The sequence below is a fragment of the Eubalaena glacialis genome, chromosome 4 (genome assembly GCF_028564815.1).
Source record: "Eubalaena glacialis isolate mEubGla1 chromosome 4, mEubGla1.1.hap2.+ XY, whole genome shotgun sequence".
In the NCBI taxonomy this organism is placed as follows: domain Eukaryota; kingdom Metazoa; phylum Chordata; class Mammalia; order Artiodactyla; family Balaenidae; genus Eubalaena; species Eubalaena glacialis.
The window spans coordinates 167,732,955-167,747,688 of record NC_083719.1 but is presented as its reverse complement, the minus strand read 5'-3'; the positions used below and the strand labels follow the sequence as shown (position 1 = coordinate 167,747,688).

The window sequence follows — 14,734 nt, the reverse complement described above, 5'->3', positions numbered from 1 at the left end:
GGTCCCTGATGCATTAGGGGCAATGAGGAAAGGGGGCGGCAATGAGGGGGCCCAGCGGCGAGGAGGCTGTAGTGAGTCTGGGGCTCCCGCAGGGTGGCTCGCGCGCGGCGGCCTGGCGGCAAGGGCTGGACCTGGCGCGCTCAGACCCCGCCCCCAGGAAGTGGGGAGGGCGGGGCTCCCAGCGTGCCCTACAAAAGCCGCACGCCTGAACGGCTACTCAACGGCTCCACTTCTGCTTCCCAACTCGCGGTGATGGCGTCGCTCACCGTGAAGGCCTACCTTCTGGGCAAGGAGGACGCAGCCCGCGAGATCCGCCGCTTCAGCTTCTGTTTTAGCCCGGAGCCCGAAGCGGAAGCTGAGTCCACAGCTGGCTCCCGGCCCTGCGAGCGGCTGCTGAGCCGGGTGGCCGCCCTGTTCCCCGTACTACGGCCCGGCGGTTTCCAGGCTCACTACCGCGGTGAGCGGGCCGGGCGCCCTAAGGCAGCGGCGCGGGGTCGTGACGCAGTCCTGCCCTGCCGGCGGGGTGGCTGCCCCTTCTTTCTCGTCGGGCCTGGTGGCGTCTGCGGGGGTTTGCTCTGGCTGCTCGCTGGGTGGACGGCGGCCCGCGAGGGTCCCTAGTTCGGCTTCGGGTGCCATCCTGGTGACGAGGAGTGGTGACTACAGCCGGCCTTTGTAGGGTCAGGCGCTGCCAGGCTCTCCGGGCGGATCTCAGGCCTGGCGGCGTAAGAGACCTCCTCCCCCACCCCCACCCCCACCCCCACCCCCACCCCCGCCCGCCATGATGTTGCAGATCTTGGCGAAGGCGCACCGGGGCGTCCTCACCGGCTCGCGAGCAGGCACAGGGTGGTCAGAGGGGCACTCAGGTTACAGTGACATCTTGCTGCTGCCGAGTCTGGGCCTCCTAGTGCCAGGTGGGGGTTGTGATAATAACCCGGACGAGCCTGGGCCGGCAGACTAGGAGGAAGGGCTGGCTGGGGAGGAGGACTCAGCTGTGCGGCCTGGCCCGCGAGTTCCGGGCCGGCGGCTGGGAGGGGAGATCGGGGACAGACCACAGAACGCCCAAGACCAGGCGGAGTCCAGACGTTATCCCATTGGCAGTGGATAGAGGGACCAGATGAAAACGTTGTTGAAAAGTGTTGGTGTAGGGACAGAGCCCAGGAGCCAGCTCAGTTTCTAGCTGCGGTGGCAAGACTGGTGGCTGCTGGGGGTGGGGTTGGGGGAGGTGGTTGTGATTGGGACGGAGGCGGGCCTGCCGGTAGATGGGCCCGTGCTAGGACCTTCCTCAGAACTGCTGCCATCTTGCCAGGGCCCCAAATTTTAAAATTTATTTATTTTCAGAGTAGATCGTTGTTTACTTATTTATTTTTAAAAATTTTATTGGAGTGTAGTTGCTTTACAATGTTGTGTTAGTTTCTACTATACAGCAAAGTAAACCAGTCATACATATACATATATCCCCTCTTTTGGATTTTTTCCACCTTTTTTTAAAATAACAGTTTTATTGAGCTACAGTTCACATACAATAGAATTCATCCATTTAAAGTGTACAGTTTTTAGCATATTTACAGATTTGTGCAGCCGTTATCACAGTCATCTTGGAACCTTTCCATCACCTTATAAAGAAACTCTGCCCTTTAACTATCTTCCCATCCCCATCATCCCATACCCCAAGCCCTAAACTACCACTAATCTACTTTGTCTGTGGATTTCCCTATTCTGAACATTTCATGTAAAAATATGTAGTCTATTGTAACTGGCTTCTTATACTTAGCATAATGATTTCAAGGTTCATCCATGTTGTAGTATGTATCAGTATTTCATTCCTTTTTGGGGCTGGGAAAGGTTCAATTTTATGGACACAGCACATTTTGTTGAGCTGTTCATTAGTTGATGGACATTTGAGTTGTTTCCACCTTTTGACACAGCCCCTGTTTTTATGGTAGATGTTGCATCTGGTGACCCATAGACCTGAACCAGCCTGCAGATGTATGGTGTGGTTTGTCTTGCATGGTGATGCTTTAAACCATTTGAGCCAACATCTAAAAACTGGAGACTACATATAAATACATAATTTTAGCTTTGTTGGGGGAGGAAGCAGGCAGATGTATTCTACTTTACTCTCCTAAGCCACAAGAGGTCCAAGGCCTTTGGAGGGGCTGGACCCCTGAGGAGCAGGTCACAGATGGGGATCTCCCACAGTTGATGGGGGGCTGGGTCTGGTTGGATGTGGATGGAGACAGCACCTCTTTGACGGGGCAGCTGGCGCAGAGGCAGAGTGCCAGGTGCTACCATTGCTGCGCCTGCACACACGTACTCTGCCTCTCGTGTGCGCCCAGGGCCCAGGTTGGAGTACTTACTCTCCAGGCAGTGGCAGAGTGAATGGGCAGTTTGGCCTCAGCCCTGCTTTCCCCTGGCTCAGACAAGAGGGCTTCAGTTTATAGCCCTGCAAGTGCCCCTTTCGCACTGGCCTCAGCCCTTTTCAGAAGCTTGTGTCCAACTGAGAAGCCCTGGGTGCTCACTTGCTGTCTTTTAAACAATCTAGATGAGGACGGGGACTTGGTTGCCTTTTCCAGTGACGAGGAACTGAAGATGGCGATGTCATATGTGAAGGATGACATCTTCCGTATTTACATTAAAGGTAAGGGGCAGCCTGAAGCCAGGTGTTCCCTGTTGAGTACAACTGGCTTGAGGTTATGGAGATGTTCCCCTAAAGAAGGGGTGAGGAGACTGAAGGCTGTTTAAGACAGGGCCATAGTTATCGCTGTGCTTGGCCTGAAAAAGGAGTACATGCCCACCACAGGGGGTGAGGTCGGAGGGTCTCTGGGTTCACATTTAAAAAAAAAATAAATTTAATAAATTTTTAAAAAAAATTTATTAAATTTATTTTTTTAAAATTTTGGCTGCATTGGGTTTTCGTTGCTGTGCGCAGGCTTTCTCTAGTTGCAGCGAGCGGGGGCTACTCTTCGTTGCGGTGCGGTGGCTTCGCTTGTTGCAGAGCACTGGCTCTAGACATGTGGGCTTCAGTAGTTGTGGCTCGCGGGCTCTGGAGCACAGGCTCAGTAGTTGTGGCGCACGGGCTTAGTTGTTCCGCGGCATGTGGGATCTTCCTGGACCAGGGCTCAAACCTGTGTCCCTTGCATTGGCAAGCGGATTCTTAACCACTGCGCCACCAGGGAAGTCCCTGGGTTCACTCTTGATTGTGCCCACGAGCTGAGGGTTTATTTTAGTGCGGGGCAAGGCCACAGCCATGCAGACACAACTCTCTGTTGCTCTGCTCTTGCCTGGGCCACTCGTGCCCAGGTCACAGGCACAGGGACTGTGAACCTCCTAGCAGGCTCTGAGATTGCGTTGTTGTTGTCACTTGAGTAAGTGAATTCGCGTGGATTCGGTGTCTGAAGGGTGGCGTGAGGGACCTGCTGACTGTGATGGCCCCATAATGGTGACAAGCAGGAGTCTAACGTGGCTCACAAAAAGTGTCATGGCTTTCTGCCCTGCCTGCAGAGAAGAAGGAGTGCCGGCGGGACCACCGACCCCTGTGTGCTCAGGAGGTGCCCCGAAACATGGTGCACCCCAACGTTATCTGTGATGGTTGCAATGGGCCAGTGGTGGGGACCCGCTACAAGTGCAGCGTCTGCCCTGACTACGACCTATGCTCCGTCTGCGAGGGGAAGGGCATGCACAGGGAGCACAGCAAGCTTGCCTTCCCCAGCCCCTTCGGGCACCCTTCTGAGGTGAGTGGGGCCTCCCTGTGGGCTCGGGGTGGGTGCAGGGTGGCAGGAGCCCCCTGACCTGGCACCACCCTGCCCCTCTGTCTACCCCTCCACAGGGCTTCTCTCACAGCCGCTGGCTCCGGAAGCTGAAACACGGGCACTTCGGGTGGCCTGGCTGGGAGATGGGCCCACCGGGGAACTGGAGCCCACGTCCTCCTCGAGTGGGGGATGCCCACCCTGGCCCTGCTGCAGAATCTGGTGAGGCTTGTGTCTGCTGGCCTCTGAAGGGCGAGATGTGAGGGCTGGCAGAGCTGGAGGGCCTTCCCTGTGTCCTGAAATCCTATGTGCCTATGGCTGGGCTGGGACTTCATGGCCATTCCTGGCATTTAATCCTCACAAAACCCAGCAAAGTGTGGAGCATTATCTCCATTGTACAGGTGGGAAAACTGAGGCACCTAAGTGCCCAAGGCCACTAATGCACCTGCCCTTGCCCACCTCCTCATGCTGCTTTCTGAGGTGGTCCTCACGTACAGACGGGAGGCCCCCTCCAGCACCTGCATCTCCGCAGTGTACTCCTTTCTCTTTTATGCTAGCTGTCAGGAAAGTCAGAGCCAAATTTGCACGAGTCTTTTAAAACACAGTCCCCAAGTTAAAAACTTACATATAGCTTGCATTCTGAACTTTTGGATTCTGGTTTTATTCTGATTTTATTAATCTTACTGTGTACTTTGATTCACTTCATCTTTAGGGACAAAGATGGGGATGTTTGATTCGAGTAAATAATATTTTATACTGTATGTACTGAGCCCCCTGCGGAGTACCTAGGCACCAGGAACACAGATGAAGGGGGAGCAGAAGGGGAAGTGGTTTGAAGGATGAAGGGGCCCAGGAGGTGGCCTAGAGAGGGAGGGAGAGAGGGAAGCACTGGAGTGTAGGCTGCTGGGACAAGGCCCCGGGGGCAGGGCTCCTGGGATGAAGGTGACAGGACTGCGACAGGTATCAGTCATTGAGAGACATGCTTTGCATTAAGTGTATCTTTTTGTTTTTTAAAATCAAAGCTTCTGGTCCATCGGAGGATCCCAGTGTGAATTTCCTCAAGAATGTAGGGGAGAGTGTGGCAGCTGCCCTCAGCCCTCTGGGTAAGTGGTTGCCTTGTCCGTCCTTTGATATCAGCAGAGCATTTTGGTAACCAGTGTGTAGGTGGCTGTTTTGTGGCTTTCGCTTGGGATACTGCAGAGGAGCGGCAGCTGATGTGTCCTTGAGACCAGTAAGGATTTGTTGCCACATATCAAACTTTGCCAAGTGCTGCACCACAGGCCACTTGAAGTTGCATTCCCTGACAGATTCTTGAGCTTTCCACACGGAGTGTGGAATCAGCCAACGTTTGGTTCGGGTAATCCCACTAGGGAGGATGATGAGGCTCAGTTGCAGGGCTGGCCTGTCATCTTCTGCCTGTTTGTCCTTTGGGAGAAGACCAGTCTGTATTTCTCCTAATATGAGTCTTGGGGTTTCTTCAAGGACTTGGGTGAGTAGTTAGTTGAGATGCCATATTGCCTTTCCTCCCTTTTTGCAACCCCCAACCTTTCCTGGTGCTTCCTGAGTGCTGGGCTTGTGCCAGTGCTGGAGAGAAAGGAGTAAGGGAGGAAGGTTCTCTGTGTGCTGCTAGGTTCCCAGTGCGCAGGCCCAGGGTAGGTGTCTGGGTGGATGAGCCTCCATAGTGTGCCCGGCCTGAGGCCAAAAGCTCCAAGAATTTAGAAAGCACTTGCTGTGTTTTGGCAGCGAGAATCAGCTAGTGAAGGTGATTATGATGAATCCATGATCTTGGACTAGAAGAGAGCTCATCTTTGTGACTGCAGTGGCAGAAAGTGCCCACCTGGTCTGTCCAAAAGTTGTGTCCATGTCTGAAAGAATGCTGTAGGAGGGTGCCCAACCCCACCCGCCATCCACCCTGTGGCTCACAGAGCATGACTGCCATTGCTTCCGAACTGAGACCATTTCTGTTCACACTCATTGAAGTAGCTTTGAAGCAGCAGTGACATCTCGGTATTGCTGCTACATGAAATAGCTCAATTCACACATGGTTTCTGTACTGGAGTTAAAGGTTCTTGAGCGAGTGAGGAAAAAGAATTGCTATATTTAATGCCTTCTAAGGAGGGTAACAGTGGAGTAGTGATGAGATAATTGGGAGATAGGTTATCCCTAAACCCTGCCACTTACTTAAGACATAGTGAAAGACATAGAATTTTAAGAAATTCCAACTAATGGGTTGCTACTTAGGGGCCATGGGAAGTTTTTCTCTGGAAGATAATAAATGGACAGTGGTTCTGGCTGAGCATCAGAATCACCAACAAAGGGTTGGGGTTTTTTTTGGGTTTTTTGGTATATAATTTGGTGTATGGAAACTATTAAAACTAATTATTCTGAAGAACAAAATTTTTCACTAAAAGAATGAACGAGACGACCTGAAAGTCACAATACCAAGTCTAGGTTCAGACAGGGGACTTTAAAAGAGTGCAGAGTCCCAGGTCCCTTGATTCGGTAAGTGGGTCTTGGGTAGGGCCTGGGGTCTGTGTGTTCTGAAGGCTTCCCAGGAGACTCTGCGTCACGCTTGCTCTCCATCCCGAGACCCATCTGAGCTTGTGAAGTGTTTCAGAACTTGACCTGGATTCCCCACTCAGGACACAAGTGCTCAGAGGTCTTTTGGGATAAGGATTAAGGCCTTTTCAGATGTCCTGAAGTGGATGGAGTTGGTTTCTACTAACTAGGGAGGAGCCTGGAACCCTACAAAACAAGAAAAGTTTCAGTAAAATATGCTTTTGCGTAATTTCCATTGACAAGAGCCATTCGAGGAATCGGTTAAACTCTGTTGTTGGAGTTACGGGTATTTTCCTTTCTTATGAGGAACTAACAGGATGACTTAGTCTGCTAACTGCCTACAAGGGACCATTTGTTCCCAGAGCATGGGCCCAGAGGGGATGTAACCACTAACACCTCCCAGAGGGCAATGTGTGCAGAGAGTCGGTTGCTTTAAAGTGCAAACCTGAGGCCTTTTTTTGGTAGGTGCTGTGAGAGCCAGCTGAGCAACACCATGAGGCCCAGGGTGGAGGTCGCAGTCACCGACACCTAGGATGTAAAATAGCAGGGCCCTTCCTCGTCATGGGGTCTTCCATAAATGCCCCCACACAGAGGCTTTGGGGACAGCATGGCAGAGACTGGTACAGTCTTGTAAGCCCTGAAGTCTTAGATTATCATTAAGTTGGAGAAACCCTAGTTCAAAAATTTCAATGATCCATTTACAGAAGCGTCACATCATTCACCCATTTAGAAAAGTGAGAAAGTATATGGGTATTCATTGTACTGTTCTTCCAGCTTTTCTGACTTCTCGAACCTTTTCCTAATGAAAAGCTGTGGGGGAAATGGAAGAAGAAGAAGAATTTAAATTTTGCAGATGGGGCACCAGTAGCTAAGTAAGCCTGCTTTCATCTCTGCTTGCTCCTCAAACTCCACTAAAATAATAGTGAAGGGATTAAACAAAAAAATATAAAGCATCATGGATAAAGAACAAGAGAAAAAAGTAATAGAGGACAAGATAAAATGAAGTTATCAAACTTTGGAAGATGGGAAGTGGATGGAGGACAGTAACCAACAGAGTGGAGGCATCAGAAACGTATGCGCCTGCACAGGGATGCCACTGAGAAGCAAGACCGCTGTGCAGGGACCAGAGAAGGCCAGGGAACAAGGGGAGGGGTTGAAGACGCCTATTAAGGATCATGTAGAGACTTCAAAGTCCCAGTCAGCCAGATGCTGGCCCTTGCCAACCCTTGCAGGAGACCTGGTGTTTAATTTAATTGCTGGAGCACTTGACCCAGCGAAGCTTCAGAGGTGGGGACACTAGGGACACAGGGCAGGGTGAGGCACCAGCCTGAAACTGGGCATCGTGAATGAGAGTGAGTCCAGCAGAAGCTGGGGACTCCCTGCTCAGGAGAGGCTGAATGCACCAGAGGAGCATCTGACAGCTCTGCCATCTAGGATCCCACTGCCTGGCTGGGCACCCCGTCACCGTGCAGTTGGAAAATAATGACGGCCCTGGCCCCATGGAGAGTGCTTCCCATCATCTTTTCCTTAGTGCCTCGTTAGGATCAGACAGCTATGGATCACCAACAGTTTGGGGAAAACCTCCATGCACGGGAAAGAAGGAACTTGAGGAAGGACTTAATAGGGAAGAGAATGTTAACATCCTCAGTGAGATACAAAAAAGTATTTGTATCCATGAAAAACAGGATACCATAAAAATGATAACATAAAGGAACAGAATAAGAATGTTCTTGGAAATTAAAAAAAAAAAAATAGAAAAAAGACAACTTCAAAAGAAGTCTCAGATTTTAAGATCATCGTAAGGAAATATTCTAGAAGCAAAACAAATAGAGGCAGAAGGAGAGAAAAGATGGGATAATTTGAGGATTAATCCTGGAGGTCCAATATAGGATGAAGGAATTCCAGAAAGAGAACAGAGTAAACTGTAGGGAGGAAATGAACAAAGAATACAAGACAGTCTCTTGGCACTAAGGACATTAACCTCTGGATTGAAAGGGACCCCAAATGCCTTGGACAATGACTAAAAAAAGGACCCCACACCAAAGCTTATTGTCAAGTGTCGGAACCCTTGGGATAAAGAGAGACTCTGGAAACTCTCCAGGTTGCTATAAAAGCTTGGGAATTCAAGGAGCACAGCAAGAGCTGGAAGACAAGTGACTTCAAAAGGGCTCATCTAAAATGGTTTTTCAACCTCGAATTCTGTACCCAACTAAAATGATCTTGTGGGAGCAGAACAAAGTTGTCAGGAATGCAAGGGTCTTAATCATCTTACCTGGGCTTGAACTCCCTCCCTCTGGCCAAAATGAAGAAATAAGCCCAGAATGAAGAAAGAGGTGCTTGAAAATGGTACCCAACACATGAAAGAGTGACAAGAGGAGTTACCAGGATGGAAGGAAAGGTGTAGCTGTGCCTCTGGCCCCGCTGGAAGCTCCATGCCCGCCAGGGGTGGTCTCCAGGGAAAAAACCAGAACGGATGCGGTATCTGATACACTTAACCTGTGTAGAAAACACTATAGAGAAGCTGTGGGAGAATATGCGGAAAGTTAGCAAATGAAAAGGAGGACATCGTTACTGCTACAGAAACAGAAAGACTCTATGAGTAAATAAGGCCAGTACTTGGCCCAGCAAAGAACAATATTTATATAGTGGCACTAATGTAAACACTGAATGCTGTTTTTACCAAAACTTGAGTTTTTGAAAGGATAGGGGAAGGGGTGGTAAAGTGTTGATCTTCCAGAGTAAGAAATAAGCAGTAAACTTGAGCAGTCAAGAAAGAAAGAGCATTTGTGGCTTGAAAGCTGTCTCTGGGGAGTGGGCCAGGCTGTGTGGTGGGGGACTGGGAATCTTCTATAGAAGACTATAGTCTTTTTTTTTTTTTTAATTTTATTGAAGTATAGTTGAATTACAATGTTGTGCTAATTTCTGTTGCACAGCAAAGTGATTCAGTTTTATATATATATATATATATATATATATATATATACACACACACACACACACATATACATACACATCCTTTTTCATATTCTTTTCCATTATGGTTTATCACAGGATATTGAATATGGTTCCATGTGTTATACAGTAGGACCTTGTTGTTTATCCATTCTATAGCCTTTTAAAATTGTTTGACTCTAAGCTATGGGCATGCCCTTTGAGAAATTAAAAATAATTAAAAACATAGCCCCGGTGATTGTGCCCTCCCTTCCCCTCAGTGAGCATGTGCCCCAGAGTATGAGAGACTGGAGGTAGACACGCCAGCCAGTGCTTGCAGCCTAATGGGCCTTGCACAGAGCTTGCACGGGCTGTCTGCCCGCCTAAACAAAATTCGCGTGTTCAGTGTGCATGTTTTTCACATCACTAGGCCCCTGCACGCAAGTGCGATGCTTTATGTGGGCCTCACCACTGTGGCACAGGTGGTACTGGCCACACGTGGTATTTGGCTCTCACCCTGTTCCAAGGGCCTGGCCCTGCCTGCTGTGCAGCCACTGTTCTACATGGTTAGGGGAAAACAAGGTCTGTTTATGGACTTTCTGGCTCTGAAGCTCACCTGGGATGCTAGCTATTAATCAAGTTTTTGTTTTCTCCTTGGCTTCCAGGCATTGAAGTCGACATTGACGTGGAACATGGAGGAAAGAGAAGCCGCCTGACACCCACCTCCCCAGGCAGCTCCAGCCCAGAGGAGAAGTGTAGCTCTCAGCCAAGCAGCTGCTGCTCCAACCCCAGCAAGCCGGACGGGGATGTGGAGGGCATGGCACAGTCTCTGGTGGAGCAAGTGAACAAGATCACCCTGGAGTCAGGGGGTCAGCCTGAGGCAAGCACCCTCCCACGCCATCCCCAGGTTGTGGCCGCCCAGAGCTTCTCCCAGCACCCCAAGCACAGCCCTTCCCTGGCACTCACACAGCCAGAGGGACCCATTTCTGTTGCAGGATGTCGGCGGCATTTAAGTTGTTCTGTGAACCCTCCACTAGAACTTTGTAAAGCAAAAGCCTCTTGCCAGTCCTCCATGCCCTGACTCTCCCAGGCTGTGGTCAGGTGGCCTGTTGTCCTTGTCCTTGTGCTCATGGGGGGTTTTGTTCCAGGAACAGATGGAGTCTGATAACTGTTCAGGAGGAGATGATGACTGGACTCATTTGTCTTCAAAAGAGGTGGACCCGTCTACAGGTGAACTCCAGTCTTTACAGATGCCTGAATCTGAAGGGCCAAGCTCTCTGGACCCTTCCCAGGAAGGACCCACAGGGCTGAAGGAAGCTGCATTGTACCCACATCTGCCACCAGGCAAGAGATTTCAAGTATTTTGTATTTCTATCTTTTCCGTTCAGAGCATCCTATCAGTTGCTTTTAGCAACACAGAAAGACATTATGTTCTGTACTGCATGGCTTGTCTGTTGACGTAAGAGAAAATTGGGAGTTGGTTTTGTCCTCTGTGTCTATACTGAGCCTTAGTAAGCTCAGCTTTCTAAAACTTAACATCCAGACCCAGAATTACGAAGGCAGATGTGATGTGGTGGCGGCGCTGGCTTTGGCACTGCCATGCAGTACTAAAACTGGACTCGGGGTCCATCTTCACTGTTTCCTCATGGAAAGTGCTGACCTTGGATCAGGGGTCATAGCCAAGGCTCCGGTAGGAGCCAGGCAGGAAGCCACCATGTAAAGTAGGTGGTGTGGAAGCAGTAGGGCTGGGTGGAGAGTGTGCCAGCCTGGAGAACTCACACTGAATAAAAGAGGCCACTCACACCCTGCTCTGGTTCATCACTGTCACACGGCAATGACTTTTAAAACAGTATTCAAGTGGAAACCCATTCTATGGGTCAAATTTAGCCCTTGGGCTACCGGTATTTATCTTCTCTGCCTTAAAGCAGGGAGTGGCAAACTATGCCCTATGGGCCAAGAATGATTTTTTCCTTTTATAATGGTTGGAAAAAAGTCAAGATGGTAAAATTAGATGAAATTCAAATTTGTGTTCATAAATGTAAGTTTTACTGGAACACAGCCATGATCATTTGTTTACATTTTGTTGGGCTGCTTTTATGCTTGTAACAGCAGAGTTGAGTAGTTGTGACAGGGACGAATAGCCTGCAAAGCAGCTTAAAATATTTATTCTCTGACCTTTTATAGAAAAAGGTTGCCAGTTCCTGCCTTGGAGGGTCCCTGTGAGGGTTAAGACCTTGTAAAAGGGCCAGGCCCTGCAGGCCCTGGGTACTTGCTGGCTGGACAGGATGCTGCCACATACAGGTCACATTTGGGTCCCAGTGACTCTTTCTCATGGCTGTCATTACTCTCTCTGGCAGAAGCTGACCCCCGGCTGATTGAGTCCCTCTCCCAGATGCTATCCATGGGGTTCTCTGATGAAGGCGGCTGGCTCACCAGGCTCCTACAGACCAAGGATTATGACATCGGGGCTGCCCTGGACACCATCCAGTATTCAAAACACCCACCACCGTTGTGACAATGTCTGCTCACCCATTCTGTGTCCCCTTTCTTCTCTCATAGTTGTGTTGAGCTAGTATAGAACCCCAGTGCCTCTGTAAGGGCCAGTTTCTCTGCATTCTTCTTCCAGAATCTGGGGGGTGGGGACGCACAAAGCCATTTAGGGCAGTAGAACAAGTGACACGAGGGGGTAGTTCCAACCAGCTTCCTGTGGGCGCCTGGCTCCTTGCAGCCGGGGGTGCCCCCCTGGGGCAGAGCGAGAGACTCCTTGCTGGGGAGGACGCGGAGGCCACACTGCATCATATTCCCGCTCTCTCCCTGCAGGATTACACCAGCAGTCCAGAATAGATCTTGCCTAATGGCCTTCTGCTTTTTTGCTTTTTTTAAAACGACTATAGTACACTGATATGTAATTGATTTTCTGCTAGAAATCTGATATACTCTGAATTTGGCTAGAGTATAGCCAACATTCTGCTGGGGCGGAGGAGGCTGTCCTGTAGTGATTACTAGAGGGTAGGACAGCTCAGGACTTTGGCTAAACATCTGGGAATAAAGAAGGGCTGACAGGGGAACTGATGTTGTTCACTGAGTATTGCCTGTTTCACAACTACTGTAATTCTCTCATTTCCCAATGTGTCAACTGCTTTTAAAGTAAGAAAATCGCTTTGTAGCCATTCTGTTATATTTGTAAACAATCTTAATTAAATGGTATAAGCACTTTAATCAGAGATGGTGCAATGAGAGATGATCTGTTTGATAGTCATGTTTATTGTTGGTTCTTGGTAGTTCCCATAAGTCATCCTTAGTCCTACTATTTAAAAGCAACTTGGGGAGCCCTGTTTCCGGTGGCACAGAGATCAAGTGGAGAAGGGCTCACTTAACAAATATGTCTACATTAGTAACACATTAGTTTCAATTCACAGATCATCATCAAAGTCCTCTCCTGTTTTAAAGAGGTCACACAGTCGCACGAGTGAAGAAGGCTCCTGCATCCCTTTGACCAAGGGCCCACCCTCTGCCCAAGGGCCTGTGCCCCCTGACTGCTCGGGGGTCTTTCCGCAGAGCCTCTTGGGCCCAGGCGTGGGAGTGTGTGTAGCCTGAGGAGGCTGGAGTGCACCAGGGGTCCTGCAGAGGCCTCCTTCCCTTGGGGTCTGGGTCCTGGGGGTCCCCTGCTCAGCCCGTGCTGCCCGGGCTGGCCTGGGGCCTCTTTGCAGGGGGGTCAGGGGCTCCGTTTCCAAATATGAGCTGTTTCCAAGTGGCGGAAGAAATTGTTCCCACTTAGGAGACATGGTCCTGACCTGCTGGGCAGGACATGGTGGTTCCCCCCGAGGAACGACGAGCTCCCTGGTGTCCCAGTCCTCACGACTGCTTCCTTCTTTGACCTTCCCTGTCAGGCCAGTGTGGTCCTGAGGTGGAAACACAAGATGATGGCCATGTTCTCCATTCAGAAGAATGCCCAGTAGGCTCAAGGGACAAGCAGAGGAGGGTCCTGTGCCTGTACTAGTCCTTGACTGTACCTCTGGGCGCTGACACTTTCTGCTCTGTGCTGTCTACTATTCTGTAGCCTGGCAGGCTAGGGACATGCCTTGATTTTGAGGTTTAGCAAAGCACAGCAAATAAATGCCCTCTCCGTCACTCCAAATCCTCTGCCAAATTCCATGACCAGGCTTCCCAAAAAAGGAAGATGTTCTCATGTGATCAGGGGATGTCATGGGGACCTTAGCATCAGGTGAGGGAGTGCCTGAGGGGTGTGAGCAGGAAGGGCCCTAGAGACCACCTGGAAAGACCATGTGCTCATTGCCAGGCAGCTGGGAAGGTCTCTCTAGAACCATGTTCAGGGTTTTGAAGCTGTAGAAGTGGCTGCACAGAATACCCCAGGGGATGTGACAGTGACAGAGGCCTGGCTTCTCCCTTCTACCTCAGGAAACGAGGATGCATTGAAAATTGGGTTTCACTCCTAGAAAAATGGTACAGATGAACCGATTTGCAGGGCAGAAATAGAGACACAGATGTAGAGAACAAACGTATGGACACCAAGGGGGGAAAGTGGGGTGGGGTGGGGTGGTGGTGTGATGAATTGGGCGATTGGGATTGACATGTATACACTGATGTGTATAAAATGGATGACTAGTAAGAACCTGCTGTATAAAAAAATATATAAAATTCAAAAAATAAGAAAAAATTGGGTTTCACTGCCTACAAAGGAATTTGAAAGCAATGACAGGAGGGACCCTGCATCACCACCCCCAGGCAGTATGGAAGAGGCTCTGTGGGCAGTTGTTAGTGATTCGAGACTGCCAGCTCTGCCACTGATCTGCTGTGACTTCAACTGAACCTTCACCAGCCTTAGTTCCTCACCTTCAAAACAAAACAGGCTTGTGGTGAGAATTAGTGCATAAAAAATGTTTAGCCCAGGGACTGGTACATCAGTAACTGTCACACTCATTATTCTATAATTTGGAGATTCAGGGCCACATCCTTACCTGGGGGTCACATAGCTAGTTAGTAGCAACACCAGAGTTTGACCACTGCCTCTTGGCTTTGGACGGGCACTCTCCACTACTGTCTGAAGCTGGCCAGGACGACCCTGGCGTGTGTTGGGGCGTGGCAGTGACAAATGCCTGGCAGAGTTCCTCTGCCTGGGTGCCTGTGGCATAAAGCAAAACCTGCATTCTGCGGCCTGGAAGGTCTGCTAGGTTTGAAGCATCAGGAACAAGAGCAGGTCCTAGGTGAAGAGAGTGCCTCAAATGCACAAGAACCCACCTGGATAAATGAAGGTGACAGTTCCTCAGAAACCCAGGGCAGGTCCCAAGCTGAACAGTCTGACAAAGACCCGGTACTCCATGCAGAATGAAGGGAACGGTCCTGATGCAGAAAAGCCCTACTGGTCAACCTTGATTGCCTCCAAGGCATCAAGCTGCCCTTTTGACCCCGAGTTAACATCAGTGACAGGAGGAGCGTGGCAGGGAAACAGTGCAGGCCAGAGAAAGGAGTTGGCTTAA

The 14,734-nt window shown here is 50.0% G+C and overlaps 2 protein-coding genes across 5 annotated transcripts in view; one reads left to right on the top strand and one right to left on the bottom strand.

The window, feature by feature from the left end:
• The first annotated feature begins 204 nt into the window (after positions 1–204).
• SQSTM1 (sequestosome 1) lies at positions 205–12,460 on the top strand. Of its 2 annotated transcripts, none has more exons than XM_061190055.1 (8): positions 205–457; positions 2,543–2,638; positions 3,502–3,731; positions 3,827–3,968; positions 4,769–4,849; positions 9,902–10,116; positions 10,385–10,580; positions 11,594–12,460. In XM_061190055.1, exons 1-8 carry the CDS (start codon positions 253–255, stop codon positions 11,749–11,751), a joined length of 1,323 nt encoding a protein of 440 aa, XP_061046038.1. In that variant the 5' UTR covers positions 205–252; the 3' UTR covers positions 11,752–12,460. The 2 variants fall into 2 exon arrangements, with proteins under 2 accessions (XP_061046038.1, XP_061046039.1); XM_061190056.1 differs by lacking the exon at positions 205–457 and adding an exon at positions 497–722.
• The window catches only part of MRNIP (MRN complex interacting protein), an 18,265-nt gene continuing 15,964 nt past the window's right edge, over positions 12,434–14,734 (bottom strand). For 2 of the 3 annotated variants that reach the window (XM_061190057.1, XM_061190058.1), the window contains 2 exons: positions 14,496–14,597; positions 12,434–13,138 (listed from right to left, as the gene is read on the bottom strand). In XM_061190057.1, the coding sequence (XP_061046040.1) occupies positions 12,650–13,138; positions 14,496–14,597 (591 nt within the window). In that variant the 3' untranslated portion in view covers positions 12,434–12,649. The remainder of the gene's footprint in view (positions 13,139–14,495; positions 14,598–14,734) is intronic. The other variant, XM_061190059.1, reaches the window with a different exon arrangement.